The following is a 20,693-nucleotide window of genomic DNA, read 5'->3' on the forward strand; positions in this document are numbered from 1 at the left end:
TAGTCTGTCTTTGGGGAGGGACACTTGCTTTTTGATTCCTTCCAACTCCTCTTTCTCGCTACACTCCACTATTTGGAAGGCTTAGGTTCCCCCTTAAAGGCTTTCACTTAGTTGGTTGTGCTTAATAAGAAATACCAATAACTTGTTGCAAATTAGGAGACCTATGAAGGTTCTCTCTCCCGATGTATGTGTGCTTTGTTACAAGAACTCTGAGTCAACTCTTCACCTTCTTTTGCAATGTGAATTTGCATGGAGTATTTGGAATATGCTTTTTGGCGTTGTGCGAGAAAGCTGGGTCCATCCTCCCTCGGTGGAAGATCCTTTAGAAATATCTTTTGCAAGTTTTGGTAGAAGAAAGGAGAGGGCAACTTATGGAAGTGTGGTTTTTTCTCAGTATTATGGGGTTTATGGTGAAACGTAATACTCAGATATTTTCTGGGGGAAAATTAAATCAGATGTGGGATTGGGAAAAAAAAAATTTTTTTTTTTGATCTCTTTGTTGTAGATTTTTTTAAAGAGGCAAGTTTTCAGGAGCTGCAAAGAGATTGGAGGTGCACGTTGACTGGATGATTTTTTCTTGGGCATTTTTTACGTTTTTGTTTAGTCTTGGAGAGTCTTTGGAGATTTCTCATTCTCCCTCTAGTAATTTCTCTTTCTATTAATGATATCTTCTTTTGTTATTAAAAAAAAATTACTCAGTGGGCATAAATACCACTCTTAACATTACCCTTTTACCAATGTCTTCAACACTCTCCCTTAAGCTAGAGGATTTGTAACGCGTGTTCCCAGCTTGTTGCAAGTTTATTTGAACTGAGCACTCCTAAAGATTGTGAATAAATTAGTAAGTTGATCATCTGATTTTGCATTAGTATTGAGTAGTTCATTTAGAGGTTTCTCTTTGACAGTGACAAAGTGACAATCAGCTTCAATGTGCTTTGTTCTCCCATGAAACACTTTGAAGCAATATGGACAGCAGTTTAATTATTGCATATTAACTCCATAGGTGATAAGTGGAAACCCAAACTCCGAGAAAATTTTCCTCAACCAGGTCAATTCACAAGTAGCATGAGTCTTGGCTCTTTATTTGGACTCTGCACTAGAACATGCAAGTACTGGCTGTTCTTAGTTCTTACCCTTTGAAGGGATTGAATTTCCGCCAACAAAAACACAATACCCAGTGGTAGGTCATCTGTATGACTGAGTTATAGCCCATTCTGTATTTGAATATCTCTGGATTGAAGGTATGGCCATGGTTTTGACATAATGGTCCTTGAGCTTGTGCTTTTGAGATACCTCAAGGTGCGCATGACGTTCAGTGACAACTGACAAGTCACAAGCTTGAGGTCTATCTAATAACTGACTACAACATCATGCACAAATGCAATGCCTGTTTTGGTAACTTTGAGATAATTTAGATTCCAACTACCTACTCTTCAAATTTGGCATCGATTTACCATTTTCCGTGGTTAACTTAATCATAGAGTTCAAAGGTGTATCAATAAGCTTATTTTGTTGAAGAATTGGGTAAAATTAAAGACCTAGTCAGTAGTCACCAAGATACGTCTCGTCCTCTGTTTAGAATATATGTCAAGTGTTGTGAAAATTCGCAAGTGCACGAAATCGTAACAAGTAATATAGTGATAAAGAAGGATGTCGAACCCACAAGGACTATTTACCTATTAACTATTGAAATTATTCTAATTCTAAATTATTTGAAAATCAATAAAAGTGGTGGATTTTGAATCTGAAAAATAAAATAAGAACAAATACAATTAAATCAACTAAATACTTAAAAAGAAGAAGATTTCACCCAAGAAGAAAACACTAAGGCATCTGACTCACCTAACCAATCCAATCCCAAATCCTAATCATGCAATCAACAATTATCATCCTATTTGATGGCAAAATATTCTAACTTATCTAAGACCCTCTCTTGAGTAGAATTTGAATTACCCAACATACTATAACCCGCGATATGTCTGTGCGAATTTAAAAGCATTTGAGTATATTAAGATTAATAATATTTCACATAAAAGTCGCACAAATCATGTTAGCACATTCCTGTCTTTCGTTCAATTCATGGCATACATCATATGAAGCTAAACTACATGCATCATCTCTCTAATTAACATGCACAACAAATCATTCAACTACTGGCCAGATAATTGAAAGCATTAAACTCAATGATGTATACTCAAAAGGAATGATAAAATTATGCTCATATAGAAATAAGATTCGGAATTGTCATGGAGAGGTTACATCGTAGCCTTAGCAATAGCAATTAGTTCATAATAGAATCAAAATAAACCATGATGATTCTAGAATTCATAATGAAAATTGTACAAAGAGAAGATGAAAGAAGTAAGAAGAAAATTGTATGTAGATCGAGAATTTCGATCGTCAACAACTCTAATTCGGCCTCTCTCTTCTTCTTCTTTTTCTAAGCTTCAAATTCCTCTCTAATGGTGAAACAAATCCTCTTTTTTTTTTCTTTCTAGCTTCAAATCCCCTCCTTTTCTGCCGCCGCTTCGATGTGCGATTTGCTCTATCGAGATCTTCCCAACTTTGAAAATCTTTAACACAAAAGTTGTAGGATTTTTTTTTAGCTTTCCATAAATACCAAGATCGCCCTTTTAGGAGTTTTCTAGCAAAAGTTATGCTCCAAATACTGAAGGGTGTTTCAGGAAATTTGGTAGTGGAATTTGAGTTTGAGAAGGACTCTTGATGAAGGGTATTTCAATTTGAAAATGAAAGTTTCCTACTTGTCCCATGACTCCTTTAATTTATTTATTCCTAAACAAAAAATAAACAAAATAAATCAAAACTTTAATAAATAATAAAATTAAACACAAACTAGCATAAAAATAAGAGTGACAGTACGACAAAACTTGTTTAGAAATTAAACACATCATCAAGCACATGCTAATGACCATAATTCCCTTACTAATGCTTAGTAACATAACACTAGCACATATACATCTCAGAGTTGTGATGCCTTCCCAAGCTAACACCTTCCTCCAAGCATGCAACCATGGAGTTGAGAGAAAGGTAGTGATGTCTCTCCAAGCTTATTACCTTCCTCCGAGCTTGTAACCATGGAGGATCTTCTTTGGCTGGTTGATCTCACTTCGGAACTTCACTTTACCTCTCCTCTTCATCTCCTTCTTCCTTTGCCTTTTCTTTTTTTCACGATGAAAACTCTAAACCTCTTTTACGCTCCTTCACTCCTGATTTCCTCTCTTTCACTTGTTGCACCTTTCGAATCTGCTTTTTGTTACTAAGGGGGGTATCTCTCACTCTCCATTCTTTGAATATGGCCGACAAAAGTGAATGGTGAAGGTGAGAGAGGTGATAGGCTATGCTGAAATGATTGGTTCAGATCGAAAGGAAATCCTTCGATCTTCGATTAGACAAGGTTGGGGAGAACTCATATTTGCTTGTGGTAAAAAATAATGCCTCTTGAAATAGGTGGGTTAGGTTTTCTAAAGAAACGGTGGTCTGGTTTGCTGGTGGTTTTTCTTCTTTTGGTTGGATGCAAAAGGGATTTTGAAATTTTCAAATAGGATAGGCCAAGTGTTGGATGTCGATTAGGTGGATGACGGTGGGAAAGTATTTGGAATCAGGGATGGGGGGGAAAGGAAAGAAATTCTTAGTTCTTATTCCTGGAGGTGCTAATGGCGACGGGTGGCAAAGATTCTCAAGTGAGTTTTGTGAGATAGCAAAGGTTCTTCATGATAATTCTGGAGGTGTTGGTGCTGATAGTTCTTTATGCCAAAGATCGTGGAGTAAGGTGGTGCTGGAAGGTAAACAGAGGGAAGGAGAAGGTCGCAGTAGCCAAATTAATTCTGGAAATCAGGGTGTGTTGGCCGGGAAAGAAGATTTGTATGTCACTGTGAAGGTGTGCTGCATCTTTACGAACTTGGGGCCATTGCAAATTGATCATGATCAATCAACCAGACTGTGAAGGAATCTAGGGTTCTGGATGGCATTTTGATAATCATAGAGGTGGCTAGGGTTGCTTTCAGGGTGGAGGTGGCAAAAACAGTTGATCCAGGTTTTATATTACTCGTTTTGGACCTGGCCCAAGTTATTGAAAAAGGAGGTATTTTTTTTTTCTTCCTCATATGAGTTTCTAGAAAAAGTGTCAAGGTGGTATTCAGGCCCATGAATGCGGAAATGGCAACATCAGTACTTATAGTTTCTGGTTAAAGGGCAGGTCTAAAGTTTGGCTTTAGATCTTAGAAAATGAGTATAGGGAAGGAGGAATCTAACATTCTGCTAATGGAATCCAAATCCAGCATCCAATCCTTCGAGATTTGAATTGGAATGACCAACACTTTCAGAATTCTAGCGGCAGATTATATTTGTAACAAGTTTGTGGGGTTAAAATTGTGTCACATTTTGAAGAGGTATTAGAAGGTGGTGTAGAAAAGATGGGAAAATAAGTTAGGTTTGAGGAGAACTTTGACAATCGTCATCTTAATGCTGATAGATTTGAGGGTGACAAGGTTTATGCTTGTAGGAGGGCAGCTTGAATGGGTGCTGAAATGAAGAAGGATTTTGAAGAAAAGAGAGAAAATTCTGGTGAGACGGTATCAAAATTACTAAGGAGAAATTCTAAAGGAGTGTTTAGTATTGTGGAAGACCCAAAAGCCTAAGAAGAAGGCTGGAGGTAGTAATGAGGTTAGTAAAGGAAAGATGGTAAAGAAGTGGTGGGATTTCAGGTTTAGAGAGTGATAATAGTAGTGAATTTTATTTTGGTGGAGGGTTGTTATTGGACGAAATTTGAGAACAATATGGGTACACTTTTTATTCCTACAATGAAAAAGGGATTAATTGTATGTCCTTACGCACCCACTGGAAGGCTTGGAGGGAGTTTCTATTTTTGATAATGATTTGTTGGTGAACAAGTTACAATGTAGGGATGGAATTCTGCCTATACCCATGTTGGAGATTCCAAAGAAGGACTTAGAAGCTCAAAATCTTTTGGATAAAATGGATTTAAAGTTGAGTGACAAATGAAGTGCATATGGATGGTGGTAAAAGTCGAAAGATGAAGGGACAAAGGGAATTGGCGAATTTGAAGAGCTCTATAGAAGACTATATGATGGAAAGGGTTTCAAAAGGGGGTTCCTTGGCTAATATTGTTTAGTTTTTTTTGTGAGATTTGTTTTTTGTTTTTTCTCTTTTTTCTTTTTTCCTTATTTGGTGGACTCCTTACCCCCGCATGTTGTACCTTCTCTTCTCTTTATCAAATATACCTTCCTTTGTTATCAAAAAAACACTAGCACACACTAATAAGCTAAATGACCAAAATAACCATTAACACTCCCCTACAAGCTGGAGCATAGACATCATATGCCCCAAGCTTGTTACAAATGAATTTAGCACAAGCACCTCTCGAGGCCTTAGTGAATAAATAAGCAAGCTGCAAATCAGACTTCACATGAGTGTTTGTAATAAGCTTCCACACAAGTTTCTCTTGTACCTTCTCTTCTTTTTATCAAATATATCTTCTTTTGTTATAAAGAAAAAACACTAGCACACACTAATAATGCTAAATGACCAAAATAACCATTAACACTCTCCCTCAAGCTGGAGCATAGACATCATATGCCCCTAGCTTGTTACAAATGAATTTAACACAAGCACCTCCTGAGGCCTTAGTGAATAAATAACAAGTTGCAAATCAGACTTCACATGAGTGCTTGTAATAAGCTTCCACACAAGTTTCTTTTGAACAAAGTGGCACTAAACTTCAACGTGTTTTTTCCGCCTATGGAAGAATGGGTTGAAGGCAATATGAATAGCAACTTGATTATCAGACATCAACTTCAAAAACTGAGAATGTGGAAAACCCAATTCTTCCAATATGTTCCTTAACTAAATGAGTTCATATGTAGTGCGAGCCATGGCCTTATACACTAACTCAAGATTTGAATTAGCCACCCTAGTTTGTTTCTTTACTCTTCGAAAAAGACACATTACAACCAACAAAGATATAGTACCGAGTGGTGGATACATGCCCGAATTTGTGTCAATATATCCCTGAACATAAGTGTGACCTCGATCCTGATATAAGAAACCTCTAGTAAGTGCACATTTGATATTTGAAACTAACTTACAACACTTGTTGCAAAAGATATATTTGATCGAGTGACCGTGAGACTCAATCTAAAATGCTTTGGAATTTAAGTACCTTGAATGTCATCACTAGTAATCACAAAATCATCCATATACACAATAAGAAGAATCCTACCATATGAAGTATTGCTATAAAATACGAAGTGATCTATTGACACACTGTCGGTTGCTCCATGTAGTCCTTTTGAAGATCATTATGAAGGAAAGCATTCTTCACATAGGTTGTGGCTAAGGAGATGAACAACCGGTGAGAATATGTCTAAGTAATCCAAACTATATGCTTGAGTATATTCCTTAACAACAAGGCAGGAATTCAAACGAATCATGAATTCATTTGGATTGACCATGGTGGTATACACTTAACGACAACCAACCATAGACATATAAGGAGGAAAAGGTTCCAACCACCAAGTATCATTATGTTGTAGCAAATGTGTCTCTTCAACCATTCCAATCCTCCACCCGTAATGGGACAGAGCTTTATAAATAGATTTTGGAAGAACCACAAAAGACAAAGTACTAACGAAGTAGTAATATGAGGGCGACAAGAGATCATAACATACAAAATTAGAGATTGGATGTTGGGTACAAGTGCGTTTATCTTTCCGACTAGCAATAGGAGGATCAACTTGGGAAATAGATCATTTGGCAAGGTAACTAGATTTGTGGAAGTGGAAGATGAAGGAGGCTCACCTCCTTATCATAGTGTAAACAGTTGCAAATTGAGATGATCCAAGCGATGAGGACTCAAACTAGACGAGGATGTAGGAGGACGAGGAAGGGACTCATGAAGGTCAATAGAACTCAAGGACTCAGAATAGTATGGTGTAGACCTAAAAAAGGCGACATTAGAAGAGATAATGAATTGGTGTAAAGTTGTACCTTAACATGAATATCCTCTTTAAGCAAAAGACTAGCCCAAAAAAGTGCATTTGATAGCACATGGATCCAACTTATACATTCCTGGACTTAACTAATACTCTAATCGACAAAGGAGGCACGTCCAAATATATGAGGAGGAAGTGATAATAAAGGAGCCTTAGAGAAGATAATTGAATATGGAGTTTTACTGCCAAGGATAGAGGATGAAATTTTATTGATGAGCAAGCAAGTAGGGAGCACAACATCACTCTAAAAAACTTTGGGGTATTCATTTGATACAACAGGGTATGAGTGGCTTTGTGAATATGTCTATTTTTCTGCTTTGCAACTCCTTTTTTTTTGTGGATTGTGGGCACAAGATGGCTGATCATTCCAGAGTTAGTCATACAATTAGTGAATTAGGTATTGAAGTACTCCTTAGCATTATCACTGTGAAGTATCCTAATTGGCATGTTAAGGGCACATTTGGTGTCGTTTTCGTTTCTTTTTTTTCGTTTTTGTTTTCTTCAAATGCAAATCCCCATACTTAAACGTGTTTGGTTGCATTTTTTTTTTTTTAAAGCTCTCAAAGAAATCGTTTCTTTGGTTTCCTTAAAAATAAAAAACCACTGAAGTGAGTGGGTTTTACATGGTGCAATGGAGGAGAGGTGCTGCTTTTAAAATTTATGGTCGTGGTTCTTCACTTCGATTCCCATCCCATGTGTATTCATCACCCATTTTTGTTGGTTTTTTTCTTCAATTTCAAGCTCATGTCTAGGGCTTGCTCTTCCCACAGCAGCCCCCGCCTCTTCATGCAGCAGAGGGTCGCATGTTGTGGCTTGTCGGAAGAGGAAGGGCAAATCTTCATGAAATTTGGTTTGCAGTGTTGATTTTAGGACAGCGTTGATACGAGTGAAGGAAACAATTTTTTTATGTGAGGGTTTTGTTCTTTGATCTTGAAAGATTGAGCTTGTTTTGGGTTTAATGCAATTGGGTCAATTTCCTGATAGTTTGAAGTCTTTGACCCAAATCATGGCTGAAATTCCTGTAAATGCGGTTGAATTTGTGTGGTGACAATTAGAGTTTCTCTTTTCCCAGAAATTGCAAGCTCCTACTGCTGCCAATGCTTCCCCCACCCCTCACATAATCTTTTCTTCCACCTATTTTTTTCTCCTCTATTTCAACGTGATTTTTTCCCTTTTAAAAAAAAAAAAAAAAAAAAAAAAATTGAAAACAAGCAACCAAACAGGTTTTCTGTTTTTGTTTTTCAGTGATAGGACCAAACAGGTTAACATTTTTAAGTTTCAGTTTCTATTTTTGGTTTTATTTTTCATTTTTGGTTTTCATTTTTTTTAATTTTTGACAATGATAACAAACGGCTCCTAAACTGAGTCCTTATTTGGGAACAAAAGATACTAAGCAACTGAAAACATTCTTTCATTATATTCAACAAAGTCATCCTAGTGTAGTCATTGACAAATATAACAAAGTATCGAAATACCAACTTTAATGTGAGACGACTAGGGCCCCAAACATGGGTATGGACTAACATGAGGGGGATAATTTCCTATTTTTGACTTGATAAGAAAAGGGAACATGATGATGTTTTCCCAATTGCCAAGTGACCCACACTCAAGATTAGACACATAGCTCAAAGTAGGAAATCTGTTTTATAACTTGTCCAATGACGGATGACCAAGGCGGTAATGGATCTTTTTATGTGGAGTTGCAGCGGTACTGCAATTAATAGGAGGAGAGAATGACTCTAGCAAAGTCCACTAGCCTAACGCCCTATGCGAATCGTCTTCCTTGTCTTCTTATCCTGAATAGCAACAAAATTAGGAAATAAGGTTACATAACGATTGAGTGACTTTGTAATCCTGCTAATAGACATGAGATTTAAGGGGGGATTTGGGAATGTATAAAATAGAAAAAAGAAAGATGGAAGGAGTAGGATTTACTATTCCTATCCCGTAATTGTAGTGGACCGATTTGAAAAGGTGACTTGAGGTAGATTTTTAGAATGCTAGAGGCATAAAAGAAGCTGGTTACACCATATGGTCAGTGGTGGCTGAGTTAGAAGCCTAGGTACTAGTGGGAGAGATACCAAATGATGTACAAAATGTAGGATTATCTTTTTGTGTGCAATGTGACAAGATGTTTGTTGAGATGCCTAATGCTGTAGGAACCTTGAATACGCCAATGTAGGATTATCTTTTTGTGTGCAATGTGACAAGATGTTTGTTGAGATGCCTAATGCTGTAGGAACCTTGAATACGCCTCCTCTAAGATAGTTATAGTATGTTGTCGCTTGAGCAAGTGGCTGAAGATAAATGACAAACAAGGTGAATAGTCGGAAATAGGGGTGTATTCAAGTCGAGTCAACACAGTAAAATAGTCGAACTTGATTGGACTCGAAATTGTTAAGCTTGAAACTCGACTCAAACTCAATTGATTTCATAATTGTTAAACTCGAACTTGACTCGGCTACAAGTTCATAAACTCGAGCTCAGCTCAATTATAAATTAATATTGAATACATATATATATATATATATATATATATAATGTACATATAATGTTAAATATTTTATAAAAATATATAAAATATTTAACATATATAATATAAAAATAATAAATTTCAAAGCTCGATTAGGTGCGAAACTCGACTCAAGTACTATTACTGAGCTTGAACTCGACTTGTTAAAATACTCAAGCAGCTCAAACTTGATTAGAATTGAGTTGAGTCAAGTTAGGGGACTAGTCGAGTCTGAGTAGCTTGCGAGTAAGTTTGACTTGCACTCGTAGTCAGAATAACCACAAAAAAAGTGAACTATTGGAACAACCATGAACGAATCACCAACAATCTGACATAACACTGCCACATTCTCTAAAAATTAATGTACAAACATTGCCACTGTGTCAAGGGCCAACTGATGGACTTAATTGTTTCGAACAACAGCTAACAAATTGCCATGAGAGATTGAAAAAGGTTGAATCTTTGGACAAAATACATGATCAGCAACTTTATATTATGGCCTGTGGAAGGATTTAAGCCATTTTGGATCAAATCAGTGCAAAACAGGCCAGAGGGATGTCTCATGCGCGTGTGGGGGTGGACCTGCCAGCAGTTGGCCAGTGTGTGGGATGGCCTCTGTTGATGAAATTTTACACACTTACAGATTGGAGGGTTCTATGACTTGGTATGGTTTTTGTTTTGCGAAATATGGAAGGATTATTGAGATTTTGGAAAGGGCAGTGCTGTCGAGGAAGTTTCGGGTGACCGCTGGACTTGTTTCTAACATATAGAGGATTGGCTGATCGTCCTATGATGACAGATTTGCATAGGACGATTAGGTTAATGTTTGGTTAGGCGGTAGGGTTTTGGTCGGATCGTTTGCTTTGGTACCATGTTAAAGAATTAGGTAGTATATGTCAAGTACGTACCAATGAAATGACCATTATACCCTTACCAGCGCACGCTTACTAAAGTAACACTATCACACACTAATAATGCTAAATGACTAAAATAATCATTAATATATTTTAACATTCCAGTTTCACTCAACCAATCTTGTACATAATTTCTCCGTGAAAAGGAAAATCAACAATCATGACCTAAGCGCTTGCCTTGCTAGAACAATTTCAACTCTTGTATTTCTTTACTCTATGTTTGGAGAGGCCTTGGATTTGGATTTGTATTGGATATGGATAAGATGCAATATAAAATTGTATTGAAATTTCTCCAAATCCAACCAAATCTAAATCCAAGGTCTGGAATCCATGCTCCCAAATGCAGTGCTAATATCATCAAATTTTGCGTTTAGTAACATTATCATAAATGTCAACGATGAACAAAAATTTCCCAACAGTGTTATTAAGGTTGAATACAGAATTATCCCCTCCACACTTGTGAGAACCAAAAGCAATTATCACTAACCTAAATCTCAAAATCATGCTCAACGAGATTGTTTTAAACCATATAGATTTCAAACAATAAACCAACAGACTCCCTTGGAGTAACAAAATTCGGAGGTTGATTCCATTTGAACTTGTGAAGTTCTTGATGCCAAAAATCATTTTAATGTCTAACTGATGCAATGGCCAAGTAAAGATGTCTGCAAGAGACAAACAGATGCTGTGATGAGAAGTGCTAGTGCACTTAGCTTTACGAATAGCAATCAGGAGATCTAATTTATTAGGATTGAAGGACGGAGCGGTTGGCGAAGTAGGCGAAGTGATAGTTGATGACATAGCTTGGTGATGATCTTCCCTAACTATACACCTATAATGGTAGAGATGGATGACTAGTCGAAGGAAGAGAAGATGATGGTACTGGGGTTACAGTTGAAGACTCAGGAACAAGAGTCTGAATATGAATTGGATACTCTTTTTAATTGCAAGAATATCCTGAAATGATACATTTGATCTCATGGGAAATTCAATTTATCAACATGCAAAGCATGCTGATGTATGATGGAAACACACCCAAATATACACGGAAGTACACGGAAGCAACAAAAAAGAGGGTTTAATGAGGAAAGAGAACAGAATGGGGATATTTTTCATCAAGAGCTAAAGATGACATCATGTTGATAAGATAACATGCTGGAAAAATTGTGTCACCGCAAAAGGTTTTTGGAATTATCATGTGTAACATAAACAAACAAGCAACTTCCTTGAGATATCTGGCTTTTATTTTTTGTTTTTAAATTTTTTGGGAACTACATTTTGTTGTGGAGTGTGAGGACAACATGATTTTTGAACCTTGTTAGAGTTAGTCATAAAAGTAAGAAAAGGCATGGAGAAATACTCTTGGTTGTTCATAGTAATTGGCAATCAGAATTGTCTCATGCTCGGAGTGACTGGTGGGTGATATTTGTCTCATTGATTATTGTTGTAAAGTTAGAGATGGAGGGCAGAAGAAGAGAGGAAGAGAAGAGGAGAGAGAGAGGAAAAACTGAGTGGCAGTTTCGTGGAGTTTACATACAGCTCCAGGTCTGCCTTCTTAAATATTAATAAAATAATAGTAAAGTCTTGAGGACAAAAAATACCCAATTAACACAACCTAATTACTAAAATAACATATTCTCTTCTAACGTTCCCCCTCAAGCTAGAGGTGTATAAATATCACCTAACCCAGCTTGTAACAACCATTAGACAACACGGGCTTAATAAAGGCTTGGCGAAAACATTACCTAGCTGATTCAGGGAGTCCACATGGATCACAACATTCTTTGACACATCGTCCCTCATAGAATGACAGTCAACTTCAATGTGCCTTGTCCTCTCATGAGACACTGGATTGCTAGCAATGTAAATGACAGCTTGATTATCACAATATCTTTTGGTTTTTGTTACCAAAATCCCATATCTGACATAAGAGACTTTGGCCACATAAGCTCGCCCAGTGTATGAGCTGTAGCTTGCCATTCTACTTCAGCACTAGAATTTTCTAATTTTTGTGTTTTTGTGTTTTCTTTAAATGCTTGAAGTTCTGGTCCTCTGCTTTGTATAATGTCTATTCTCGCTTTCTTTAATATAATGTTCTTTTTTTTATAAAAATAGAAGAAACTATATTACTATGCCAAGCAAATTCCGTGTAAAACAACAGAAAGAGCATAGCTGCACAACCTCCCAACATAGTTGTCGTTCCCAAAACTAACAAATGAAGTATTGCTAGTCCCCCAAGAAAAAGCAGAAATCATGTTCTTTTGTTATATAAAAGAAGAACTCATAAGCTCGTCCACCAATCTCAGACACCCAAACTAAACCAAAAACTCAATAATCTACTCCACAGCCCCCAAGCAAATGAATTGCGTTGAGACAAATTGATAATGTTCTCTTAACTACTCCCACACCAAAAACACTTCTAACCTGCGGCAAATTTTTGTTAACTCTAATAAGGGCCACCAGCCGCCAACCAAACAAAAAGCATTAGAATGAACTATCTTTGTAATTTGAATAACAGGAGGTGGTTCTCAATTTTCTCTCATCCAATTCCAAACCCAACTACACCAAAAACTCAATAATCTACTCCACAGCCGCCAATCAAATGAACAGTGTTGAGACAAATTGATAATGTTCTCTGAACTACTTCCACACGAAAAAAATGTGAAGTTGAAGCCTTAGTAGGCTTCCTAATCTGCGGCAAATTGTTGTTGTTAACTCTAATAAGGGCCACCAGCCACCAGCCAAACAAAAAGAATTAGAATGAACTAGCTTTGTAATTTAAATAACAGCAGGCGGTTCTCAAATTTTTCTCATCCAAAAATGTGACAAAATATTAGGACCCCAATGTGGGAGTAACACTACTTTAGCCTCAAACATTAAGACTTAACTAACTGAAAGAGATTTGGCGCCTGTTTTTCACTTGAAAATTGACATGATTCATACACTAAACATGACAAGAGAGCCAAGCTAGGGCGCTAACTCCTTCAAATTCTCCACAGATACCCAAGACAACAATGAATTTGCAATGGGGGAACTGAAGCAGAACAAGCAGTGACTAAAGAAAACAAGTTGTAGTATGGGGCCATTGGATTCATGCACTTCAGTGTTCATCTCCTCAGTCTTCAAATACAGAATCACACAAAAGAATGAGAAAAGAAAGTGACTGAACAATGTAAATGCTGAGTAGGTTTGCTTGATAGACATGCAGTTATATGACAAAATAGAAGATAAAGATAAGTAAGTTCCAGGTTTCACAGTCCTAATGCCACTTAAAAGTAGATCCATTGGTGAGAGTGATGTGATATGAGGAAGTGCTTTTGAATGTTGAGTTTAGGGGGAAAAAAATGTTCAGAAGCATGTGACATGATCATTAGCAGCTGAATCTATAAGCTAGGGTCTAAAGCAGAACTGAAGGAGAGAGAAGCTATCGGTTTATCTTCTAGGTGGCCAACTATGCAATAGGGAGAGATGCTTGTGGGTTGCTTGATACTGTAGGAACTTATCATATTCATCCTTTGAAACTGTCACCATTAGAAACCACTTTACCTAAAATTATGCAGTGGGCCAACAATGTACATCAAGCCTTTGATAGTTACAGTCTTGGTTCCACATCAACAGGAGGTGAGCCAGATCTGGAGGGTTCATATGCCACAGCATTAGCTACCCAAGATGGCCTACTAATCAAATCCCAACACTGTTCATGAGTATAATTCTCGAACCCACAGTTAGTACTTGGGAGGTGGGCCGCTACCATGTCCACGCGTGCCACCACAATTACCATGTCCGCCACCGCAGAAGCCTCTTGCGCAACCAGATTGGTCACCTCTATGCGATGACTGTCTCAGTAGTGCAGACTGCTCCATACTAGAACTAGGGTCACATGACAAATGAACTCTAAATGGACTGTCTCTAGAATAAGCATGAACAACTCGAGAAAAAAAAAAATGAAGGAAGTTTGGCTCCTCATAAGATATGAGATTTCATTGGATTGAATTCAGATTTCAAATGAGCCAGTACTCTCTGAGCAACAGGTTGAAGCACATTCAACTCCTCGTAGACCTGATTCCCCTCTGCAAACTATTCTATATTTGATTAATGTTCCTGGTGCAACTCAAATAACTTAACTAAGTATAAAGAGAGATCATATATCCTAGTTCAATTTCTTGAAATAGTAATTTAACATAATCCCATATCTCCTTACATGTATCTCAATTTAAGCAATATTGGGGATCCATAGAGCTCCACAGTAAAATTTACAATTTGGGGATTCTCTTGAATCCGTACATCTAGTTTCTGCCTGTGGATTGATGCTTTATCATTTAGATGGTGTTGTTTTCCTTGATCTGTAAGAAAGGTTTGAAGAGCTTTAGGACACTGCATGTGATTACTACCATTCAACTTTAAGTAGTAATTTATGGAGGTAGCAAGGTAGACATTGTAATTTGCAGAGGGGTTTGGAATTCATAAACCCAAAAGCACACCAATTTTGTACTAAACAGAGGACTAACACACTTGATATGGCTTTAAACAAGATGCAAATACCATATTGCAACAGAACATCACATGAGCACTGCTGGCGCATAGCCACCACATACATCAGAACCTGATCAGCACAGAAGTAGAGCACACTCAGTCAATCTAAATTTGGTATTTGGATTCCCATGATGCATCTTTGATTGATTTAAAGTAAAAACATGGCTAAGGATTCAATCAATACCTCCAGAGAACTTCAATCCGGGAAAAATCACAGCAAAGAGGTAGTTAAACTGCTACTGATTTGGGAAAAAATTTGTGGTAAATTCCAGTTCAGAAAAAACTTTTATTTGACAGCCCTAAGAACATCAAATGTTTGTTTCTTGAGGGATTTTGCTTGCCCATGGGGAGCAAAGTTCTGTGGTCTTGCCAGGATGTATTAAAAACCGACTGTGAACAGTGGCAATGAATGACGACTGTGGACAACAGTGACTGTGGAGATTAGATGAGCAGTGTGTGAATAGTAGTTATGAACATTGACAATGGGCAGTTAAAGAAGAAATACAAGTGTTGAGGATCGAAGCTTGCTCTGATACCATGATATGTATGAATGAATTAACCTAACTGCCCAAACCTGTGAGGGTGCTTCTCATTCTATTTATAATAATGCAATATACACAATTGACTCAAATACCCCTCTGGAATTGCTCCTTTATCTACACCCTTCAACTAAAAAATTGAATTTTGAAAGGTGGTGGATGGAAGAAATTTGAGCATGAGGTGTTAACAATTGGCTTAAACTGGTCTTAACATGAAAACACTGGTGTAGGGTTGTACATATTTTCTCTTAATACTGGTGGTCAGAATTGAAATGAGGAAAGATGATGCAAAAGAAAACTATAAAGAAGATGCAGTTGAAGTAAGCAACATTGCTGATACAATTGTTAATTTTATGCTTTTATCATAATAGATGGAGCAACAACTGTAGCCATCATCAAACTTCAAATCCCACGTGCCCATAGTATTGGAGATAAAGTTGCAATAGTTGCCTGTTGTAACCAGATATTTTCCTAGTCTGTCTTGCTTATTTTCTCCCCAGTGCTGACCTTTAGAATTAGCATTTGTATTTTCACTTGCTTCCCTTAACTGAGTTGGTTTGACCACAGAAGGATCTCTATTATTTCAAAAGCAAATCCAAATTCTCAACTAATTCTTGATTCTAAAAACTGAATTGAATTAAAGGTGGATACATATGGTGAGGGAAATTGTTTGAATCCATAGATTTTTTAGCAAATCATATAATTTCATAACTCTTGCCTTTTTTTACATTTTGTTGAGTCCCTTGAGAAGAGAAAAAGGTGCAGGAAGACAGAGAAAGTAAAATGTTCTTAGTTGACTGTTGAATGTCAGGATTCAAACCATGATTGAGCTCCTTGAGTGGTGTCGGCTACATGAAGTCTCTTTCGCCATTCTGCACGTTCCAAGGCAATATTTTTCTGTGACTGCCCACCCTTCCCTCATCCTTCCACTAATAATATTAACTAGTTCACTCCTCATTGATGCATTATTTGGCCTGCGTTGCATGTGCCCAAAGGCCCCAAACAATTTTAAGCATCCGTCCTCATCTTCTCTACAAGTGGTTCATTCCCATTCCCTGGACCTTGAATAGGCAGCTAGAGTTGAGTTACCACTCAACCAGCTGTGTTTTAATGTCCTATCAACTGTATAGATAATACGTATCTGTAATACGCAATGTTTACCCTTGGGCCCAATCTCAGGACCTTGAATAGGCAACTAGTGTTGAGTTACCACTCAACCGTGTTTTAATGTCCTATCAACTGTATAGATAATACATATCTGTAATATGTAATGTAATGACCTTGGGCTCCAATTAATTTTTTTTTAAAACTAAATAAAACTTTCCTCTCCCTGCTTTTTGATATTTTTTAAACTTTCAATGATATAATAATAAATTTCAAGAATATTAAAAAAAATATAAATTTAATCTAAATTATTGCCAGTAATTTTTTTTTTTTGTAATTTGCTAACGCGTGATTATGACCACATATTTGCATTATATTTTATTTAATCAGAATAATATTATAATTGCAATATGTGATTGTGAGTAACACACTCGTAATATTATAAGTTTAATATTGTTATTCTTGGTTACCGGCCAGGGTGTTGGCAATAAAAATTTTCCATTAATGCCTAAAATTAATTTAATTAGCCAAAATAAAAAAAAAGAAAACTTAATTTAACTAATTATCTTAATGGGATAAATAAATAAAAATATATATATTGAGCCTAATTTAAAAAAAAAAAACCCTTTACACAGCCCATTCTTGAAGTAGTGAAATTTGTAGGCATTAAAAAAAATTTCAATCCGTAAAATTAATTTAACTGGCCAAAATAAAAAATATATATATAAACTTATTTGATTAATTATTGGGTTTAACATAAAAAATTAGACCATGAGCCACATTTTACAATATGGTGGCTTGTAGGGTTTCTCCTAATCTTAGCCCATGCCTATAGAAGACATCAACCTTTAGAGGACACACAAAGCTGTGCTCTTCGGCAATTTCTTTAACTAGAGCCATCAGTGATTAATGAAGTATAAAATTTCTGACATCCATCTTTTATGATCAAACTCATGCCCACAAAGATTGGATAGAAATGTGTATTTTGACGAATTGTCAATTTCATTGTGTGGAAGATTTACTACTGCCTCGTTTCAGAACATGTTCCTCAAGCTCTCAAGTCAGAAGATATGGATCAAAGTTGAACATAAATTCATCTTCCACAAAATGTGGAAGATCCACTACATCCGCGTTCAAGAACACACTCTTCAAGCTCTCAATCTCTTTGTGGAGACTGAAGATCAACATAAATACATGTTCCACATATTGTCAAATTCGTCATTTGGAAGATCCACTACACTGCCTCATTCAGGAATACACCCTTCAAGCCCCTGAATCGGCTGATCTTTTTAAAAAGATCGAAAATCAAACACAAATCTGTCTTTCGTTAAATCAAAAAATCTGGATTGAACTCCAACTCATTCAGGAACACAAGTCCTTAAACCAACATGTCCTTTTCAAGGAGATCGAATATCAAATGCAAATTCACCTTCCGGTAGATCGACAAATTCATCATTTGAAAGATCCACCACCAACTTATTGAGGAACTTGCTCTTGTAGCCCTTGAATCAACAAATCCTTTTCATGGAGATTGAAAGGAACTTGCTCTTGTAGCCCTTGAATCAACAAATCCTTTTCATGGAGATTGAAGATCAAATACAAATCCATTTTTAGATAGGACAACAAATCTGTCCACAACTGGCTCACTGGAGAATATGCTCTTCAAGCCCTTGAATCAGCACATCTTGTCTAGGATATCGAATTAGACTACCTATTTTTTCTGTTGAATACAAGAATTGAATACTTGTTCAAAATTTTCCCATTTTAATTTCTAAGGCAGAAATTTTCAGTTTACTGAGTTTTGAAACTATGCTTCTAAAGCACTATCTTCAGATGTGTGTTTGCTTTGCTTTGATAGTTTTGAATCTGCCTGTTATTTGTTTATGCATTGTTCTTTCTTGCGAAGGATATGAAACAAGTTTTTTTGTTACTACTGGAGAAAATAGGGTTTTTCCAAACTTTGTGGAGGAGCTGCTGGCCATTTCATTTGTATATTTTGGTAGGACTACAGACAGTTCAGCCTTATGGCAATGTGGATTATATGCTGTGTTGTGGGGAATTGTTTTTTTTTTTTGGGGGGAGGGGGGAGGGTGTTGAATCCTCAGTGTTTGGTTTGGAATAGGATTCAATATTTTGCTTATTTATGGGCTGTTGCTGTAGGTTGTTTCAAGGGGACGTGTTTTGCGAATTTACAGTGTGATTGATTGGTGTTTTATATTGACCATTATCTTTTCTTTTAGTTTTACTTTCTTAGGAGTTCTTAATTCTCCTTTTGTACATTCTTTCTTTTTGGTTTTCATTTGCAGTGACACAAATCTTGGCTGTATTTGTCAAAACATTCAATAAATCGCGGGATGAGAATGAGAAGCAGGCTGATGCTGAAAAGAAGAAACTTGAGAAGGAAGCTATGAAAGAACGGGCGGCTACAAATTCTTCTGCAAGAAAATAGGTCGTTGGTGTTGATATGCTAAAGTCTAAAAATATTTCAAAGTCAGATGCAAGCCCGGCGAGCAACCTCAGAAGTCGACTAATGGGAAACTGTATATATTGCTGGCTGCCGACAGAAGGCTTTAGTCATTAAAGCTCTCTTGTTAATTATTTGCTTAAATATATTGTGCTGAAATTGCACCGTTGGAGGTTGAGTCATGGTCGAGTTTTGCCCCTACGACAAGGTCAGAATTCTGAGTTGGCTTTTAATATTTGTATAGATGAAGCACAGCCACTACACCGCTGCTGTGGAAGTGGCTTTCACTGAACCCGGTGCAACCCCTGCTGGCTAGCCTTCTTTGCATGAAACCCTTGACATTCTCATGGCAAGTTGGGATCGACACTATCTCCAGATTCTGGATTTCTAGCTACTGATTAAATGTAACATACCTCCTTTCTCCCCCAAAACAATTGTAGCGTACCTGTTTAGGCTGTCTATATTCGTTTCAGAGATGGAACAAAAGTTTCAGATAAGATTTGGGTTATTATTACCAATAGAAAATTGAAAATTTTGTAGTTGTGCCTCTGCAGGGGCTGTGCCTGGTATTGCATCCTCCTCAATGCTAGAATATTTGTCACGTGAGCTGCATGTGACTGCAAGTAAATGAAAATGAGGGAATGTATTGAAATTATTTAATTTTATTGAGAAGTGTGTTTATTGAATATAGTTTTTATATGTTTTAAACAAATTGATAATACTTTGTCACAATTATTTTTAAAATTATAGTATCATTGTACTCCGCCCCTTCGGATCCTGCATATGTAGGAGTTTTGTGCATCGAGCTGCCCTTTTAGTATCAATACTACAACAAAGCAACAACAAAATCAAGGCTTAAGTCTCACTAGGTGGGGTCGATTATGATTTTTTTTTTCTGTCAATTTATGCGATCATGGATTATTTTCTTTTGACAGATTCAAGGATATTAAATCCTCACGCACTATTTCCTCCAAGTTATTTTAGGTCTACCTCCACCCCTTCTACTGTCCTACCATGGTAACTAACTCACTCTTCCTCACTAGTGCACTACATTGCAAATGTCCATACCATCTGAGTCGTCTCTCCCTTATCTTCCATAGGAGTTACATTGAACTTACCACGAATATGCTCATTCCTTAATTTATTTTTTAATGTTATACCACTCATCCATCTAAGAATTTTCATCTTGGCAACTTCTACTTTTTGGATATTATGTTTTCTTCATCGCCCAACATTCCAATCTATATAGCATAGTTGGTCTTATAGTTGTCCTATTAAATTTTCAAGTATTCTATGATCACAGAGCACACTTGAAGCACTTTTCCATTTTACCCAACCTGTTTTAACTCTATGCATGACATCTAGGGGTGGTAAAACGGGTCATGACCCAATGGGTTACTCGTGACCTGCCCGGTTGAAACGACTTCGAGCTTATAAAAGTCAACCCGTTTATAAACTGGTCAACTCGTGAACCGCTCGTTTATAAACTAGTCAACCCAGGTTCAGATTTATTTACTTGCCTGTTTGTCCCACCTTACAAATAAAACCTTAACCCCAAATTCCCAATCCTCATATGCGTGTTCAACGTATCCTGCC

General features: G+C 36.9%; 1 protein-coding gene across 1 annotated transcript in view; it reads left to right on the plus strand.

Moving 5' to 3' along the window:
- Window positions 1-19,783, plus strand: part of LOC131155741 (formin-like protein 14) — an 86,097-nt gene extending 66,314 nt beyond the window's left edge. Inside the window, exon 18 of the mRNA XM_058109115.1 lies at window positions 18,940-19,783. Within this exon, the coding sequence (XP_057965098.1) occupies window positions 18,940-19,082 (143 nt within the window). The 3' untranslated portion in view covers window positions 19,083-19,783. The remainder of the gene's footprint in view (window positions 1-18,939) is intronic.
- The last annotated feature ends 910 nt before the right edge of the window (window positions 19,784-20,693 follow it).

Source organism: Malania oleifera, chromosome 5 (assembly GCF_029873635.1).
Source record: "Malania oleifera isolate guangnan ecotype guangnan chromosome 5, ASM2987363v1, whole genome shotgun sequence".
Lineage (NCBI taxonomy): Eukaryota > Viridiplantae > Streptophyta > Magnoliopsida > Santalales > Ximeniaceae > Malania > Malania oleifera.